This window comes from Canis lupus, chromosome 19, assembly GCF_048164855.1.
Source record: "Canis lupus baileyi chromosome 19, mCanLup2.hap1, whole genome shotgun sequence".
NCBI lineage: Eukaryota > Metazoa > Chordata > Mammalia > Carnivora > Canidae > Canis > Canis lupus.
In genome coordinates this window covers 26,530,525-26,549,525 of record NC_132856.1, presented here as the reverse complement: position 1 = coordinate 26,549,525, position 19,001 = coordinate 26,530,525, and the positions used below count along the sequence as shown (strand labels likewise).

Sequence of the window (19,001 nt, the reverse complement as noted above, 5' to 3'; positions counted from 1 at the left end):
CTGCGGGGCAACCATAAGGCAGACGGTTCCCTGGATGGTAGGTGTGGAGCTCCCTGCAGGCCCCGTGGGGAGGGGAACAGAGAAGGAAGGGAAGGGCGGAGTCTGGGCACCTTTGGAGACAGACCATAAGGAGTCCCCTGGAGAGACAGGCTACAGGTGCCAGGTTTGGGGTGAACAGCAGCAGTGGGCCAGGGTGCTAACCTCCCACATCATTCAAGCAGACTCTTCAACATGGTGCTCAGCGGGCCCACTGGGCAGAACTCAGCCATCTGGGCCTCTGCCCAGAACCCAGGGCCCCACAGCCAGGTCTCACAGGCTGACAGGAGAGGAAGCGGTCCTGTGCCCTCTTGACACTGGTTCAACATGGCTGATGTAGAACCAGCCCCTTCTGGTTATAGAACCAGCCTATAAGGGAACAGCAGCCCAGAAGAGGAGAGGGGACATGTGGAAAACCCTGAAGTAGGGTCTCTGGCAGGGTCAGGGCTGGAAGCCAAGTGGCAGGACACTGGTTCCTCTCTGAATGGTACTGAATGATGGGGAGGCTATGTGCACCCAAAGAAAGGATGCTTCCTCCCCATCCCTCAACCCTGGGTGCCAGCACCCATCACACTATAGATGGCATGCATCCTGGGGTCAAGAGGTAGGATGTGCTTTGTTGGGTGATGTCCTGACGAGAGGAAAGTGAAGGGCCTTCGCCTGCCAGCCGATAAGTCACCCTAAGTCACAACATCCAGCTGGAGGTGGGCAAAGAGCGGGCCAAGGTTCTGTTAAAATGCACAAGAAGAAGGCCAAAGGAGAAACAGGTGGGATCCTCAACAACCTGCCTTCTCTTCCCAGAGATGACCCATGAGGCCACCGAGGCAGGGACAAGACGAACCTTGGCCTCATACAGGAAGCTAATCTGATTATTTCCACGATGTACAATACTTTGCTTTTTGAATCCATCTCCCTAGATAATTTAGTGAGTCTGTCCAGTACTCTTAGGTGGAACCACAGAATTGCTGGAGAATTCCTATTAGCACACACAGGAGAATGAAGAAGAGGAACAGGGCCAGTCCCCAACTGGAAGGAGCCCTTGGTGGTGAAAGGGTGGATGACTACTGCTGGTGAGGCTGGGGAGCGGCTGGGGGTGGGGTGCAGGGAGGGGGGTGCCGGGATTGCTGGGATGGCCGGTCCTCACTTGGACTCCCAGGAAATTACAAGGCAGAAAAACCACTATGTGTGCTGAGAGCCACTGCTTTTTCTCCTTATAAAAAAGAACACACTCGATTTGGAACAAACACCACATTCTGCAAAGTCTCAGGAAATCTTTCCCCCTCATTTCCAAAATTCTACCTTTCTGACTTACAGAAGGGCCAATTCCAAGCACAACCCTCACAAAACTCCATCGCATACATCACATGATCATTGAAACTCAACATTAGCACTAGAATCCTGCTGTCTCCCAGTACAGCTTTTGGGTGGGATCTGAGGGGACCTTCCCTTTCTACAGCTCATGTTTACAGATTTTCCTTTTTAAAAAGAAGGGCAAAAAGTCTTACTTCTGGAATTATGAAGAACAAGTTTTCTGAAAAGATGGAAATAAGTTTTGCCTATCATTTTACCAGGAAGATGGTTCCCCCCCCCCCCCCCCCCGCCCCATCAGAAGGGGACTTCTCTGACTTACAGGTGGAATGCAGGTGAGAGATGGTCCAGAACGCCAGCTTTCAGGGCAAACAAATGACCCAGATTAGGGGGCAAAGCCAGAATCAAGCTCCGTGAATCACCAAAGGGGGGCATGTCCAAGCAGACCCGAAGCCCACCCCCATGCACCCCATAGGCAACACAGTTTCTCAGTCATTAAGTGGTTAACTTGACAGTGTCTTCCAATTAAATCAGGAGTGGAAACCTCTGCCAGAGGCCCCAGAATCCTGGGGTCAGCTTTAGCATTTACTTCCCCTCCACCTGTACCAAAAAAAGAAAAAAAAAAAGCACAGGCCAGGAAGGTAGGGGAACCTGGGCACTTTCAGTGACAGGTTTGAGAAGGAAGGAGTCAAAGGGAAGACAATACCTTTCACTTGCAGTTACCCACCTTGGGCTCATTAGAAAACTTTGGCTACACATCAAAATGACCAGGGGAGATTTAAAAAAAGCACCAGTGCCTCCTGTGTCCAGTGCCCCCAACCCAGCCCAACATTTTGATATTACTTGCTCTGGGATGGGACCTAGAAATCTAGGTTTGGGGTTTGTTTTTTTTGTTTTTTTTTTTTTTAGTTCCCAGGTCATTCTACTGTGCAGCCAAGAATGAGACCCTTTTAGGTATTTGCTGAGTGTTTCGGGGACTTGCTGCACCCACCCCAGGTAAAAAAAGGGGCAGTGAGAGGAGAGGAAATCAATGATGCTGCTACACTCAGAGTTCCCTTAACAGGAATTCACCTATGAGGACGTTAAGGACCTATGCACACACAAATATGGAAATGATCTATAAACTTCAACTAGGTCACCAGCGAGTGACCCATAATGGGTCTCTGCAAGTGAGGTCTGTTCTTAGAGGATGCATATAGCCTATGCCTCGGTCTAACACGAAAGCCCCTTGGAACACAGCAGCAAAATCAGGCCCTGCTCTGCCCACAATGGAGGGCGCTCTGTGGAGAGGGGTCGGTCTAAAGCAGTGTCTCCCACCAGGCGCAGGTTCACTATCCGCTTTACACTGTGTTGAGCGCACGTGGTATTCAGCAAATCCGCACAACCTGCTCTATCAGCAAATACCTTTGTAGGAGTAAGCAAACTGAGGCCAAGAGCACAGCAAGGGCAGGTTTAAACCAAGAGTCCTGCTGATCCAGAACCTTCTCTTAAGCACTATGCAGAGCTGCTCCTCCCCATAAAAGCTCTGTGATGCAGGCATTGATGTAAGCTGGAAAGACCCATTTGCAGCTATCCTTTCCTACAGTTGCCTGGGTCTCTAGGATCTCATCTCCCGGCAGCCCTCTCCTATCCCTCCCAACAATAAAATGCTTCTTAGTCCCTAAAGACACTCTTCATCCACACGGCTGAGCAAAGACTAGCGGCCTCACGTGCAGCCACCCCATGGGTGCCACACGGCTGCCTGCTGCCAGCCTTCACACACTTTTCTAACCTAGTCAAAGGAGTTGGAGAGATGGGACCATAAATTGGCACCTTTATCTCAGCTGTTTGGGTTTGAAAGGCATCCAGGAAGTGAGGAAATGTCGCAGGAATTCGCCTTGAAATTATGTCTTCGAGGGCAGGTTGCCACTCTTCGAGAAGCTGCTGGCACAACTGTACCACGTGTTGGCCTCTGCAGGAACCTGACAACAAACTGAGTTTCCCCCCACAGCACTCTTAAAAGCACCGTAATCAGCTCAGAATAACTAACTTGTGGGTGTGATCAGGGGGCAAGGGGAGGACTTCCAGTTATGCTGCATCAGCTAATGAAAATCACCCCAGGGCTGCCCAAAGTAGGTTCACCTGGGGGCAACGTTGCAGAGGCAGAAGCATGCATGCACTTGGCTTTGAGAGATGCCTCTGCCGTGGGAGCAACCGCACATCTGCGCTCTGGAGGTCCATCAGAGCCTGTTGGCTACCTGACTCTAGGCTTCATCCTCCTAACACAATTTGGTAGGTCAGCACTTGAGGGTCTCCAGGGTCATATACTTTCTTCTATTCAATGAGTACAAACCCCAAAGGTAGACAGAAAAGAAATCAAGATCTATGTTTCCCACTTACTGTGTGATCTCAGGCAGGTTTCTGGCCCTCTCTGTGCCTCATCTGTAAAAGGTGCTTAAAACAGACCCTATGCCATCTCCTGAGACTGCAGAGGCACTCCAATGAAATGGGGCCTGTGAAGGCACACAGAGCAACGCCTCCTGACATCAGGAAACCCATGTACTGACCACTGCCATGTCTCATCTTGGAAGGTGGAACCCTAAGAGGCAGCTCATGCTTTTTCTGTAGAGATTTATTTATTCCAGAGAGAGAGAAAGAGAGAGCACGCTCATGTGAGCATGGGGAGAGGGAGAGAGGGAGAGAGAAGCTCAAGCAGGTTCCCTGCTGAGTGCAGAGCTTGATGCAGAGCCCAACCCCAGGACCCTGAGATCACGACTTAAGCTTAAACCAAGAGTTGGACAATCAACCGATGAGCCACTCAGGCACCCTGAGATGGCTGATGTTTTGATCACTTTGGAACTACAGAGAAACGGCTTTGGAACTACAGAGAAATGGCAATCCTATGCGAGTCGATACAAAGAGTAAATTCTTCTATCTTGAAGAACCCCTGCCTTTGAGTAAGCAGGGTGAATCTCATATTCCCTGCCTAACAGCCAACAATGACAGACCTTATGAAAGGAAGGCCCAGCATAAATGCAAACACATTTCTTCCACTTGGGCTATAAAAGCTGGAAATGGCTCCCAGGTGTGCGCAGACACAATAGGCCCTGCCTTCTTTACAAGGTCACCACGCGGGTCAAAGTCAAGCCAGCCATTTTCGGATTAGGTGCACACGCTCCTGGGGCTTCCCTAGTGGTAAGTGGATTACAGAAGCCACCTGCAGGAAGTGGGCGAGGGGGAGGAGGAGGAGGAGGAAATGGTCCTGCTTGGAAGGAGACTGTTGATATGGGCAGGGGCCAGCTCCTTTCACACGGGAGACTGAGCAACCCAGGAGGTGCTCCACCTCCAGGCTGGGCTCACGAGCCCCAGAGGGCTTTCGGCACCCACGGCTGCAAGGAGAGGCACTTCCCTCCAAGACCATCCACATTCCATCAGCATCCCTGTGCTCAGTGGATCTTGGATTGTATTTAAAGCTTACATGGTCACCATGTAAGGGGGGAGCCACACCCACAACAAAAGCCAACTCTGAACCACAGAACTTAAGCTACTGAGTTCCCAAAAAAGACAGTGACCTCCATGAGCATGCTATTTCCCTGGCCTCCCCTTCATCGGCTCCCCAGACCCACAGCTGGCGTTCGCTTCACTTTCTCAGCAAATGACTTGCAGATGTACCGCTCATCTGGCTGCCTCACCACCCCCCAACTCACAAAGAAAGGGGGAAAAAATAAAAAAAGGAAACACAGAAGGAAAATGACAAGTCATGACTGTGTGTGATTTGGCAGGCTCGCCGTGAGGGCCACTGTAGCTCCTTTCCCAGCAAAAGGCTCCCTTAGACTCAGGGCAAGAGGCAGTCTGCAGGACAGAACCCCTGGGAAGCTTCCGGGACGGAGAATGCTTTCCTTGTCAACTGGGTGTTTAATTTTCTATTTTGAGGCTCATCGGTGGTATCCAGCGGCTGACGAGGCTGCAGTTCTCAGAACCAGGGGTCCTGCTCTGCCTTCCAACAGAAGCTTGCTGGCTCTTTGTAGCAGCCTGCCTGCTGACAAAGCAAAAACACGGGGATGGGCAAGCGGGCCTTAAAATGGAACTAGCCATGTCCCAGGAGTACTCCTCCACGTACCCCATGTGGTGGTCGATGGTCAAGCAAGCCGGAGGCTCCATGTGACGCCTGTATCTTACACTCACCGGGGCTGGGAGGCGGGTAAAGAAAGGAGATCCAGGCAGGGAGAGCCTCAGCTAAAATGTCACTCCATCTGGGAAACATCCCCCTCTTCCACCCTACCAGTGACAGCAGCCCTCGCCTGCCTTACGACCGTCTACATACCCATCTTTCTCTGCAGCTAGCCTGTGAGTTCCTGGAGGGCAGAAACTCCAGCCTGTAAGGCATGTTTGTTCACAGGGGGCTTCACCTCACGCCAGCCTCAGCAGCCCCACCTGGGAGTCCCTGGTCTCCCTCCTGAACCCATCTCAGCCTCCCCATTCATGTGCTCACTGATGACCAGAATGATGGCCTCCCAGTGGCAGAAGGCGGGGACACCAGGAGGTGGGTGAGTGAGGGGGCAGGTGGGCAGGCAGGTGTGGGCCGAGTTTCGATTCCATCAGGGCAGGGGACGACTGTGCACCTTTCAGATGCTCCCTTTAACTTCCACCTGGAACAAAGCAGTACCATTCATGTCTTAGACGAGGGCAAAGATTTATCTGATAGTACTGACTGATAACCAGCAGGAAGGTAAGTGGTGCTAAAAGCACCTCCCTGTGCTGGCTCTTCCGGCCCAGGGAGGTGGGGCAGCATGCGGAGTCTTTCATACCTGCACACCTAGGCAGTAACTGGTCTCCTGCCAGGCTCGGCTGTTGGCTGAGTGCTCCCTGCCTCCGTAGTTACTGGTGGAGGTCTGCTGGGGTGATCGGCGTGATCACCAATGAACAGCAAATTTAGCAGAGACAAATTTATAACAGCCATGAGCCTCAAACCCACAGCCACAGCCAGATCTGTCCCGCCCCTGCTCCCTCATGGTCCATCGTCCCTAGCGCCTTCCTCAGAAGCAAATACCTCACCAGGCTTTTGAGCCCTGCTGTCCCAAACAAATGACTATTGCGGCTTCAAGAATTTGTCTAAGAAATTTACTGCCCTCCACTAGCTAAGCAGCTTTGTAAGGATTCCACACCTGAGTCTTGGGGTGCCCTGCACCACCCCCACAATCCCTATGTAAGCCCGGGCAGTGGTTCTCAAAGGCAGGTTCCCAGACCAGCAGCAACACCTGGAAACTTGTGAGTGAGTAAGGCAAATTCTTTAGTAGCACTCCAGACATGGTTTGAAGCCTGGCCATCTGCAGCTCAGCAAGCCTTCCAGGTGATGCTGACAGGTGGCTCAGTTTGAGAATCACACAGGAGATTGGGGGGAAAAGCCAGGATCTCCCGAGGGAACGGGTGTGCTGTTTCACCTAAAGCAAAGATTTCAGTTCCCACCAATGAAACTCTGGGCAAACGGGGCAGAAAGTGAGCACGCCCCTCAAGACACAGGAGAGGAACCCCGGCCCGGTTTTTCCACATAACATGCTATTTGCTGACGAGGACCATAGCTTGCCTTTTGCATGTAGGAAAAGAACAGGCCACATGCCGCTCAAGGAACAGGGACATTCACTTAAATTTGACTCGGGACTTTCTAAATGCAACTTTGTTCAGTTCCTGCCTAAAGTGTCTCAGTCACTATGGATTCCACACTCCTCAGGAGCAGGCACTAAGAGCCGCCAGTGGCCCAAACAGGGTATCCTTGCACACCAACACTGAAGCAGACTGGCCTTCCCTCACCAGCACGGCGACGCGGGGCTCTCAGCTGGAGGACGCGTCTCTGAAGCAGAATGGGGCAAGGGCTACCCAATTCCACATTTCCTAAGAAACTGGACTCAGTCCACTCTTAGCCTCGTGATTCGTGGATGGTCCAGCAAATTCCTCTGAAGGAAGGGCAGATGATCCTTTACCGTTGGGAGGATTGCTACACCCACCTCACCTCTCGTGCACACACCTATGAGCCTCCCCCCCCCCCCCCGTATTCATACACAAGGAGCTTCACCATCCAAGATTACTACTCTAAGTTGCCAGATAAACTATGATCTCATACTACTGCAGATAAACATGGGGTGTAAAACAACAACGGCTTTTAACACCCCTTCTGCAGATGATGACCTTCCTCCAGGTGAGGCAATATGGAGAAAGTTTTAAAGGCAGCTAAGTGAAGAGAAAGGCAAGAGGCCTCATCTCAACTCACTAGGGGGAGAACACCACACACACACACGTTTTTAGGAATCACAGCCAGCTGTTTACTACTCAGTGTGATTTCCCCTGTGCCGTATGCCTCATCACGAACAGCCTAGCTCCGGTCTCCAAGACGAGCCAGCTGAGCTCTGGGTCCCCTTCTCCATGGCTTCCAGGCCCATGTAGAGACTGACTCTTCTCAGCCCTGACAGGCCACGACCGATTCATCACGGACTCCCCCCTCCAAGGCCTGCTCTTTAATTACACTTTAACGTGCATCGATCTCCGCTTGAATGAGCCTGTAAAGAAGATTGATTTGGCCCCTCTTTTTTCTAGAGGGTTTACCAGGCAGGCTCATGGAAAGTGAAGTACTCCTATTGATTCTACTTCCCCAGAAGATACAGCCAAGGAGAACGCTCCATCCCTCACGGGCTCCGGCTCCCTCAACTCCACCCAGGGCTCCTTCCCCTGCCAGGGCTGGCTCTGAGTGGGGTCACAGACAGGACACCAGGTTTCATTCCCTTCAGGGTTTATTCTCCGGAAGTTCCAATAAAGAGATGTTAAATATACCATCCCTTTCACTTAATCCATTTTTCTTTAGGCGAGAGGTCACAGCAAAATAGGTAACTGTGGAGACTGATATCCGCCTCTGATCTTTTTCCTGGAAGATTCTAAATCTTCCAAATACATTTGCTAACATGAGAGAAAAATACTTTTCTCCAAAAAAAAAAAAAAAAAGAATTAATTTTCAGATGAGTGGTTGCCAGGAGTCTGAGGGGAAGGGAATGGGGTATGGAGTTTGTTTTTGTGGTAATGATAATGTTCTGGAATTAGAAACTAATGATTGCTGCCCAGCATGGAGAATAAACTAAAAGCCGCTAAACTGTATACTCTAAAATGCTTATTGTAAATTTTAGCTCAATAAAAAAGATAGGAGGCAGCCCCTGTGGCGCAGCAGTTTAGCGCCGCCTGCAGCCTGGGGTGTGATCCTGGAGACACAGGATCGAGTCCCACGTCGGGCTCCCTGCATGGAGCCTGCTTCTCCCTCTGCCTGTGTCTCTGCTTTTCTCTGTGTGTGTGTCTCTATGAATAAATAAATATCTTAAAAAAAAAGATTTTAATAAAAAAGATGGGTTTTTTTTTTAAGATTTTGTTTTATTCACGAGAGACACAGAGAGGCAGAGATATAGGCAGAGGGAGAAGCAGGCTCTCCGTGGGGAGCCTGATGTGGGACTCGATCCCAGGACCCCAGGACCTGGGGATAATAACCTGACCCAAAGGCAGATGCTCAACCACTGAGCCACCTAGGTGTCCCCCAAAAAAACAGTTTTCAAGGGGCACCTGGCTGGCTCAGTCGGTGGAGCATGTGACTCTTGATCTCAGGGTCTGAGTTCAAGCCCCACGTTGAGAGTAGAGCTTACTTAAAATCTAGGAAAAATAATAATTTTCAAAAAAAATGTTTTTTTCTCATGACTAGAAGTGAACGGAGCAGGCATAGTGAAGGGACAAGGTTTAAAATATACACCAATGTGGGGCCCCTGGCTAAGCCAGCTCAGGGTGGTGAGTTACGGCCCCAGGTTGAGGATAGGGGTTACTTAAAAAAAAAAAAAAAAAAAAGTACACCCACCAACCCACTACCCCCTGAACTGGAAAAGAAGTTACCTGGACCAAGCCCAGGGCCAGATGGGAAGCATGTTACAGCTGACACGCACGAGACAAAAAGCTGCCCTGCTTTAAAGGGAATGTCGATTTCACAGCAAGCTTTTTACTCCTAGGACTGAAAAAAATCCAACCATTTCCACTGTAACCGATCTTCTCAATGATACAAGTGCAATAACACCACAGGAAAAGCGGAAATTTTTCTTCACCAGAAATGTCACTTATGCATCAGACAAAATTACTGTTGCCGTGGGAATCGTAACATGAGTTTCCTGGACTTCAAATTAAACACACACACACACACACACACACACACACACACACACACACAAACCCACAGAAAACGGAAATGTAAAAACCTACCGGCAGATTTTGCTCCCATTTAACAAAACTTTTGTTTCTTTTCCTAAGAACTGTTTTTATCAAATTAGCTCCCTCACTCCCCAACCCAATCCTATTAATAGCTTTCCTTGAGTTTCATGCTTGTTATTAAGGACAAATGGCTTTGGCATTATCTTCAGAACATGATACAAATAAATCTACTCTCTGACAAATACTTTAATTGAATTAGGTTCCTTTAATCAGAAAGTATTACCCAATTGAAATTTTACTGAATGACTTCAGTTACCAAAACTCGGCAAAAGTCTGTTTTGAGGCCCTGAGAGTAAAGCCGGATGCACAACAAATCTTCCCCCTCCTCGCCCCACCCCCAGGGTCCTCCAAACTGTGACCCCTGTGAACAAGGACCCTGGTGTCTGGAACACCGTCCAGGAGCCAGGTTACAGGCATGGACTCAGGACACTAGGAACCAAGCATGGAGACGATGAGATGATGATCTGATTTCCACAGGCAAACATGAGTAATTACAGGGGTCGGAGCTGCAGACCACAAACCCACTACTTCTGCTGCAGCCAGAATACTTACAGGACAGCGGGCTCGGTCATCTCTTTTTTGACCTCACTGCCTCTGCTCTCAGGTTCCAGGTCACAGAGGAATATGAAAGCTGCAAGTGGACTTTTACCATCTGTCTCATTCAACAGATGAAACAAAAGCAACCTGTCCCAGGACATATGCCTGATCCACCCTCTCCCTGATGGACCCACCTACAAACACCTCCCCAGAAACTTGTGCCATCTTCTCTACCTCAGCTGGCCTTAGCCAGCTAGTCTCTTTGCACATTTTGCTGATTTTTTGGATCCTCTGCCTGCCCACAACGGGAAGGTGAGATGGAAATGAGAATCTGGGGATTAGGACATGAAATGAGAAATGTATTGATCTACCATGTTTTCACACACTATGTTAGGAGCTTCCCAGATGTGACAGCACTGAACCCTGGTGAGGACACTCTCGGATGGCCTCTGGCCCCCAACAGAAGAGACCTATTACATGTTTGTTGAATATATGACACCTTTTAATTCACTGGTTCTGAAGAGCCACAGACACCAGCAAAACAAGCTCTTCTAAGCCTGACGGATTGAAATTATCCTGAGGACAGAGGTGCTGAGCGCTTCATGGACCAGGTTGGAAAGACACGCTCATCCGCTGCCCAGTGTTACTTTCTTCCCAGTCCTTTGCACAGCCCTCGTGGGAAATACAGAAAGGCATGAAGGATGGTGGTAGCACAACCATCCATAACCCTGCTACCCCGATGTCACACCACTAACCTAACTTTGCAGGCACTAAACCCAGGGGAGCACAGGCCTCTCAGAGAAAAGGAAGATCAACACCCTTCAGCTTCCATGGTTTCAGAGAAATCACTGACCAAGTCAGATGGAGACCAGCGTCAGGCCAAAGAGGTGGCTGCCAATGTTAATCTGCATTTTCCAAACTCAATCAAAACCAGGAGGGAGTCTTTATGTCTTCTCCCTGCTTTACATAGTTTAACGCTGTCTAATTGGAATAGCAGGAACAAGGCCAACCAGCCCCACGGCTCCAGACACTTGGGCCAAGGAACAGAAATGTAATTTTAGTCAGCAGAGCAAGGCGTGATTCAAAGGGATACAGGCCCGCAGAGCACGCTAGGGGCCCTGCCTATCTCTGGCAGCGGGTAGTTCAGAGTCACCTGCCACACTCCCGCACCTGGTACATTGGGGCAGATAAAGGAAAAGAGCATGCCTGGGCGTTCACATCCAATCTCAGTTCCAGCTCTCGACTTGGCAACTTACAGGAACTCAGGGATCCTTGGTTTCCTGTAGGTGACACAAAGATGTTCTCTGTGTCCCTGGTTTCCTCCCCAAGGGAAGAGCAAGGGGAGTGAAGGCAGTGCTTCTCACACTTGAATGAGTGGGTACAGGGCCAAGAGGCCTCATTAAAGCAGCTTCTGATCCAGTGCGGCTGAGCTGAAGCCTGAGATTCTGCATTTCCAATGAGTTCAGTGCGGGTAGAACTTTGCTGGCCCAGAAACCATACATTAAGTGGCAAGAAGTCAAAAGCATCTTCTAGTGCTTTGCTTTCCGAATATACAACAGAACATCACATCCTTAATTAGCCTCAGGTATGGGTAACTCATTTAATTTAGATAGTCGTTCAACATGTTCCAGATGCTAGACATAAAGGCAGATGGTACAAAGACACAGTCAGACCCTGGCCTGTCCATCTTGGGACAAAAGGCCAAAACCTTCATTCCAGCATGTCACAGAAACAAGGACTGACTCATACATCCTATGGTCCTACAGGTAAGATCATGCCAAGGCCCAAGGGGCCAGGTGACAAGGCCACAAGCCAGAAGCAGCAGCCACCAACTGTCAAACACTTCCTGGGTGTTGTGCATGATGCCTGGTGTTTCATATACTATAATGAACTTCTCTTAAACCTCTGGCTCACCGTCCCCATGTGCAAAATGGATTAAGGGAACTCTCTATGAGGAAAATGAGGTTTGGAGAGATAGAAAGCTGTTTGTCCAGGACATGGAGCTGTGGCCACAATTCTAACCCCTTGCAATTTCAATCCTGCCATGCCTTGAAAAGGGTTAAGCTCAGCACTGCATCTTATAAGGACAGAGCACCTCCTGAACACAGGGCCTACTGCCAGTAAAAACCTGACACCTGCAAGCTACACAGCCATCGTGGGATGACGTCTTCCCACCAAGTCCCTCTGCTCTGCCTGCCAAGCCTCGGTGTGGAGAAAAGATACATGCAGGTGAGCAAACGAGCTCTAACACCAGCAGAATCAAAATCAAATAAAAATAGGCAGGGCTGGCATGGAAAAGGGAAATTTAGTGTGAAAAGAGAGATGCTCTGCTGGAGGAGGCTGCCCATGGAATCTGGTTGAGAAAACTGTTGGACTCACAATGGGTTCATATGGAAAGACCTCTGGGCAAGTTTCAAACAAGCAAGCACCTCCAGCTGAGAGCTGAAGTGGGCATAAATCATGAGCAAGGGCTCTTAGCAGCTCCAAAGAGAACTCACCCCCCTCGCATCCTTCCTTCCTTCTTTAAGTTCCTTTATAGCCTTTTTCATTTCCAGAGCATTGTTGAACACTTGATCACATCAACTAATTCCTTACTTTTAGCTTGACTTCAGAGGCCTGGGGGTATTTTCTTTTTTAAAGCTGTAAAAGTGAACTGGGTCACGTTACCAGATTCACTGCCACAAACACGAGCTTGCTGTCTTGTAATTCACAAGGCTTCCTCTAACTCCATTCACTCCAAGTTGCAATTTAACCACCAGGACCAAGAAATTTATTAATTCTATGTACCTCTGGGCAGGGAGAAGACTAATTTCCCCCCAAATTAGGGTGAGGCAAGTCTTCCAGGTTTTAATTCTACAAACAGCAAGACATTTGCCATGGGCATTATGGCCATGTGGAGAAAGGCCGTTCTTTACCAGCGAGCACGGGGACACAAGTTTTCCTGGCACCAAATGTCAGCAAGATAATGTCCCGGCCTCATGACCCAGCCCAGGGTTCCCCACGTGGCACCACTTACAGAAAGAGAGAGATGATGTGAGATGAAGCAGCACCCAGGGACGGCACGGCTGTCAGTTCATTGTTATTGAGGTACCTGTAACAACAAGAAGTTTGTCATTTAAGTTAGCAATTTGAAATCAAACAAAGTAAATCAAAAAGCAGTGCTGAGTTGGCCATGGTAAGACGATACTGAAATGTTCAATAAAAGACAGAGAGTTTTATTTTTTTTTAAAGATTTTAATTATTTGAGAGAGAGAGAGACAGAGACAGAGAGAGAAACAAAAAGGGGAAAGGCAGAGGGAGAGTGAGAAGCAGACTCCCTGCTGAGCAGGAAGCCCAATGTGGGACGCGATCCCAGGATCCTGAGATCATGACCTGAGCTGAAGGCAGACACTTAACCAGCTGAGCCACCCAGGTGCCCCAGATGATAGTTTTAAAAGAGAATTTTTAAAGGTAGACAAGTCACATGAGCTCACAAAAACAAACCATTTATCACACACATGGTTTAGAACCAAACACTCTCAGAGTGCTACCTGTCTTCCAGAGTCTCATCTAGCTCAAAATGCAACACTGACAAACAGGGCACAGCGACGACACAAGATACGGGGTGTAGAACAAAAGCTCTCTGAGGTCATTGATGGGGAGGCTCTTTGTGGGCTGAGAGTCAGAAAAGGATTTGGGGAGAAAAACCATCCTTTCCTGGAAGCTTTTATATTCTGTGACATGGGGTTCTGCGAATCACAGCTCTGCCGTCACCCAAGGGTGATGCCCTCATACCCAGGGCCAGAGCCTCACCCAGGCTCATCTCCAGGAGCCTGGGATATGTGGGCCAGTTATTCTGGTGCCTCAGCTGTGCAACAAATAACAAGGGAGCTGGGCTTGTAGTGTCTCATCTATTTGTGATTCCAGCTTTCCTGAACTTGGGTGAAGCCTCCAGGCATGTTTTCCAGGAATGTGTACATACACACACTTTTGTGCAAAGACATTTTGAAAATCCACCACAGCCCAGATGTGCTCTCTAAGACCCTTTCCTGCTCCAGCAGCCTAAATCTGTATTTTCAGAGTTCTTATCTCTTAATGAAAGGGAAAGCCCACAAACCAAAACACAGCTCGCGAGTCTGCCCCCAGAGGCTTTCCAACCCAGCCTCCTTACATGGACATGTATTTCCAAATCTGGGAAGAGACTCCAAAATCAGACTTGCAAAGTGAGCCCAAAAATCCTTAAGAAAGCCAGAGCATAGTGATCCAGCTTTCTGCTGGGCAACAGGCTGGAAAGAAACGGTATCTAGATGCGGAATCAAAGGGATAACGCTAGGTTATCTATTTTTTTTTTTTTTCCCTTAAGAGTGTGTCTCTTACACGGACCATCTTGTTACTCTCTGAAGACAAGGCCACTGAAATAACAGCTGCATTCATACAAATATACAGCTAGTATTTGCTTGAATAGAATAATCTGGTTGTCTGCCATCTTCTATAGATGTGAACAGGAGGAAAAAAAAAAAAAGGAAAAGGCCTTGAATTATCCCATTTGCTTTCTGCAGCGCCAGAGCCAGTTAGAGATGAGGCTTGGCAATTACTGGGCCGTGGGACACAGAATGTCTGTTTCAATAGCTTCATGACTGAAGCATCTGGCAGAGAGAAAACAGATCCGTATCATGTGGCAAATCCCTTCTTCACTTAAAGGGCCCTTGTCTGCGTGTTGAAGTACACAATTAATTACTTTCACAGTCTCTTATCTGACTGCCCCCGGAATCAGATTGTTTCTGCTTCACCTCTGTGCTCCTCCAACCCCGCAGTGATCCATTTCCTATCTTGATGCAGGGATGATGAAAACTCTCCAGCGGTTTTAATCTCTCCTAATACATTTTCACGGTACCATCAATGTACTCATTACCTGAGGAGACCCTCAGATCTTTGTAGAGCAAGGAAAACTAAGGTCAGGGCTGCCTGCCAATAAGGTAGCTTGCGTAAAACATCTTCAGTGCTAGAGATCTGTTCTAGAACATGGTGCTAATAATAATGTCAGCAGCAGCTAACCTACGGAGGGGCTACTACATGCCAGGCATGGCTCTAAGAGCTTTTTCGGTGTATTAACTCATCTTTAGACTGCTAGGGAGGTACATCCCATGGACATTTCCATTGTACCAAGGAGGAAGTGGAAACTATGGAGACGTTGACCAACGAGATAGTCACCTACAGTAAGTGGCAGTGGCCCGGTGGGGGGGGTAGCCCCCAAGTCTAGCTTCCTAACCATTCACTACCCTGGATTTCTTTAGAATTACAGCAGCAACTCCACATGCCTGATGCAACTTCATCATTACAACTCTGAGTTAGGTACCAGGTACTAGTGCTGGTCCCTACCCTATATCTAAGTGTTCTAAGTCAAGTTTCAGTTGCAATCACGAGGCTAAGGCCGCACAACCAGACAGTCACAGGGGCAAGAGCTGAACCCAAGAACGGCTGCAAGTGAGTGGAAAGGCCAGCAAGCCAGAAGGCTCCTAAACCTCATGGTGGTTGTGCTTCAGCCTGTTTAGGATCTGACTTGATGCTAAACCTTGAAATAAACAGCATGGACTTCTCTGCAGGGGAACTTTTGCTGAATGACTTTAGTCTCGGGCCAGCCTGACTGCACATGTGACAAAGTACTCCACCCAATTTCACAGAAATAAATGAACAAGGAAAAGGGGCATCATAATAATAGTTCAAATCCTGACAAAAACTACTGGAAGTGGGGCGTACAGGTGCAGCAGACCAGTGCTAAAGATAAACGAGGCATTTTAGATCTAGTGGCAGCCCCAAGTAAACAGATTTAGGCAGAGATCACAGGCTCTGATCTCAACAGGGCTGCTGGATTTATGCAGAGGACAGTTGGGAGTCCAAAGGAGAAGAACTGCATGGCCCGCGTAACTCTTGATCATTCCTACATAAAAAGAACCGCTAGCTAAAATGTAAGTCAGTTGGCGTCACCATTACTGGCTTTCTCTTTGGGCGCTGTCCCCTGTAGACATGAGAACAGTATCCTCAGAAGGCAGTGGAGACTGCACTCACTCTGAGACATAACCAACTTGCCAGACTGAAATAGAGACCAGTCAAAAATAGCACAGCCAGAGTTCGGAGGGAAAGTTTAGCACAGTCTCCACGAATAAGGAAAGTAGGAATTTAGGACAGTCTTTGATGAAATCTTCAGAGTATCTGGGGTTGTGCAGTTTTCTATGTGTCACACACGCCCCACACTGGCTCCCATCCAAGGCCCTAAAAATCCTTCTAAAATGTCTTGCTTCTTGAACTCACTTTTCCTGGTGATGCAAGAAGTGCCTCACTCAGGTGCATCAGACCACGAATTGTGGCCTGACTCTGGAGCTGGAAGAAGAGGTGTACATAAGGTAAACAGGGCCACATGGACTTCCTGACCCCAGGGGAGAATCTAGAGGTGAGCCTTTTCCTGCTCACCCATCCTAATGTCATCATGGGCCTTCTGGATTCTCTCTAAAAGTGTCCAGTTACTCAGCTTGCTGAAAGGAAGTTCTTTTATTTTGTAAGAGTCAAATGTTTAAAAAAAAAAGGGGGGGGGGGGATTTCAGAGTAATTATTATCTCAATCAATGGAGGCTTTGACAAACAATGAAAAACAAACCGAAGGAGTGATTTTGGGTTATGGGGCTTTGGGGCCGTTTTGGTTTTTTAATGGCCGTATTATTTATTCAATAGCTGATAGAAGCACATAGTAAAATTTTTAAACCGTTTCAAAAGAGAATAACCAGGAATACACAGTGAAAAATGAGGCTTCCTCGCACTTCAGCTCCCTGGTCCGCTTCCAAGAGGAAGTGCCTGCTGCCAGCTACGAGAAATGTGCACATGTTTTTCTCTTACACAGATGCTTGTGAATTACACAGACTTTTCTACAGTGCAGTTTTCCCCTTAGTAATATATCAGGTAGATCTCCCCAGTTCTTTTGACCAGCTGCAGAGTACTCCTCTGCTGGCAAGAATGAACTATCATTTATTTAGCCAATCCACTACTGGGGAGACGTTTTGGTTGTTCCCAAACACAAGGAGAGCTGCACATCATAACAAAGTTGGGCACGAGGTTGAAACTTCAGTTAGCTCTGCATCTCAGAAGGGACAAGATCATCAATAGCCGGGAGGAGAGCAGGTTTTGGAGTCAGAGCCACTTAATCAATAACTATTATTAGAGCTTTTAGCTACTAGAGAATAAGGCATACTAAATAATTACTCCGGCAAGACTTGATGATACATTGCTTCTACACCAGATGGCCAGATGTACCTATTTTAGTATGGGGATAGAGGAGATTTAACCATTATAAACAATGACCGTTATGGGTGAACTTGGTGATCTCCGCTGAATGCTTTACACCCACTATCTCACTCAATGACACGTCAACCCTTTGAGGAGGGTACTAAATTAGCACTCCACCTTAAAAGAAGAAACTGAGGCACCGTGACAGAGCAGCCGAGCAGGGATTATTAAGGGGAATTTTTTTACAGTTCAGGTTTTCAAATCAGGTAGCTCTGGGTTCAATCAATCCCAATCCTACCCTTTAGCAACTGAAGAGCCTTCAGCACATCACTTAACCTTACTGTGCCTCAGTTTCCCTTTGGAAAAAATGTAAACAACACCAGTATCAACTTCAGAGGGTTGTGGCAGGACCCAGCTGAAATTCTTAAACCTAGCGGCTTAGGATGGAGCCAGAAATAGAGCAAATGCCTAACAGGTGGTGGTAATTGGCAGCCAAAGAGCAGTGCCTCAAAAAGATACCCTCTGGTTCTTCCACCCCTCCCTTAAACACCCAACAGACACACACACACACACACACACACACACACAGACACAGACACACGGGAGAATGATCTCGAGACCCCAGAGGGTGAGCCATAAATACCCAAAGGCAGGGCACACGCAGGCTTCCCGGCTGCCTGGAGGAACATTTTAGGTCAATGGCCCTGGAAAGCACACAGCAGCACCCAGAGTAAGCATTCTCTGGCCAGGCAGCAAGCACGGGACCTGCATGCAACTCTAAAGAGGACGGTATAAATAGCCCTTCTTATTAACAGAGGAGCCTGGCCGCCCAGGACCCCTGGCTGGAAGCCCTCCCTGGTGGGCTTTCCACAGAGCTTGTGGGCAGCGAAGACCGTGTGGCTTGGCAGCAGCTGCTCAAGTGTCCTCATGGCCTCCAGGGACCTCCAACCGGCTTGCTTTCTCTCTCCACCCGGCCCACGATGGACTGCGGTTCCGGGCCTCCAAAATAAAACCACTGCTAAACCACCGCCTGCTGCTTTGCCAGCCTGTGGTTCTCCTCTTGTTAAGGTTTCCAGAGTTGGAGGGAGGGCTGTGCAGGATTTAGGAGAGCTGACAGTTCCTGGGAAAGCCTTGAACCCAGTTAATTTAGAAGCAATTGTGTGTCAACTATGATTTTTTTTCTTTTCTTCAATATCCTTTCCCCACCCCTTACTCCCCTTACTCCCTCTTTCCCATCTGCCTCTACCACGGGTTAAAATGACCTTCAGGAAAGGCCCTTCATCAGTGAGAAGTTCCACTGCTCTGGGCTCTAGGGAATTCATCTTGTTCATCCCAGTGTGACTGCAGGTGGTCATGGTGGTAAAAAGCCCAATCAACTGGCTCTCAAGGATTTGTTTCTTAATAATGTGCCCAGCTTGGGGTGCTATGTGGTTCCAAATGTAGCATAAGGAAATAACAACACTCAGTAGCCTCCTCGTGTGCCAAGCTCTAGACATCATCTCCAGTGAATAACTATGGTACCATTGGTAATGTGTTCATACATCCATGTTGCCAAAAGGGAAAAGAAACACCGAGGTGCTAAATAATTTCAGCCAAGTCCTCATG

The 19,001-nt window shown here is 48.5% G+C and overlaps 1 protein-coding gene across 2 annotated transcripts in view; it reads right to left on the bottom strand.

The window, feature by feature from the left end:
• Positions 1-19,001, bottom strand: part of LRIG1 (leucine rich repeats and immunoglobulin like domains 1) — a 110,843-nt gene that overhangs the window by 54,011 nt on the left and 37,831 nt on the right. For both annotated transcript variants that reach the window (XM_072785461.1, XM_072785462.1), the window contains exon 3: positions 13,160-13,234. In XM_072785461.1, the coding sequence (XP_072641562.1) occupies positions 13,160-13,234 (75 nt within the window). The remainder of the gene's footprint in view (positions 1-13,159; positions 13,235-19,001) is intronic.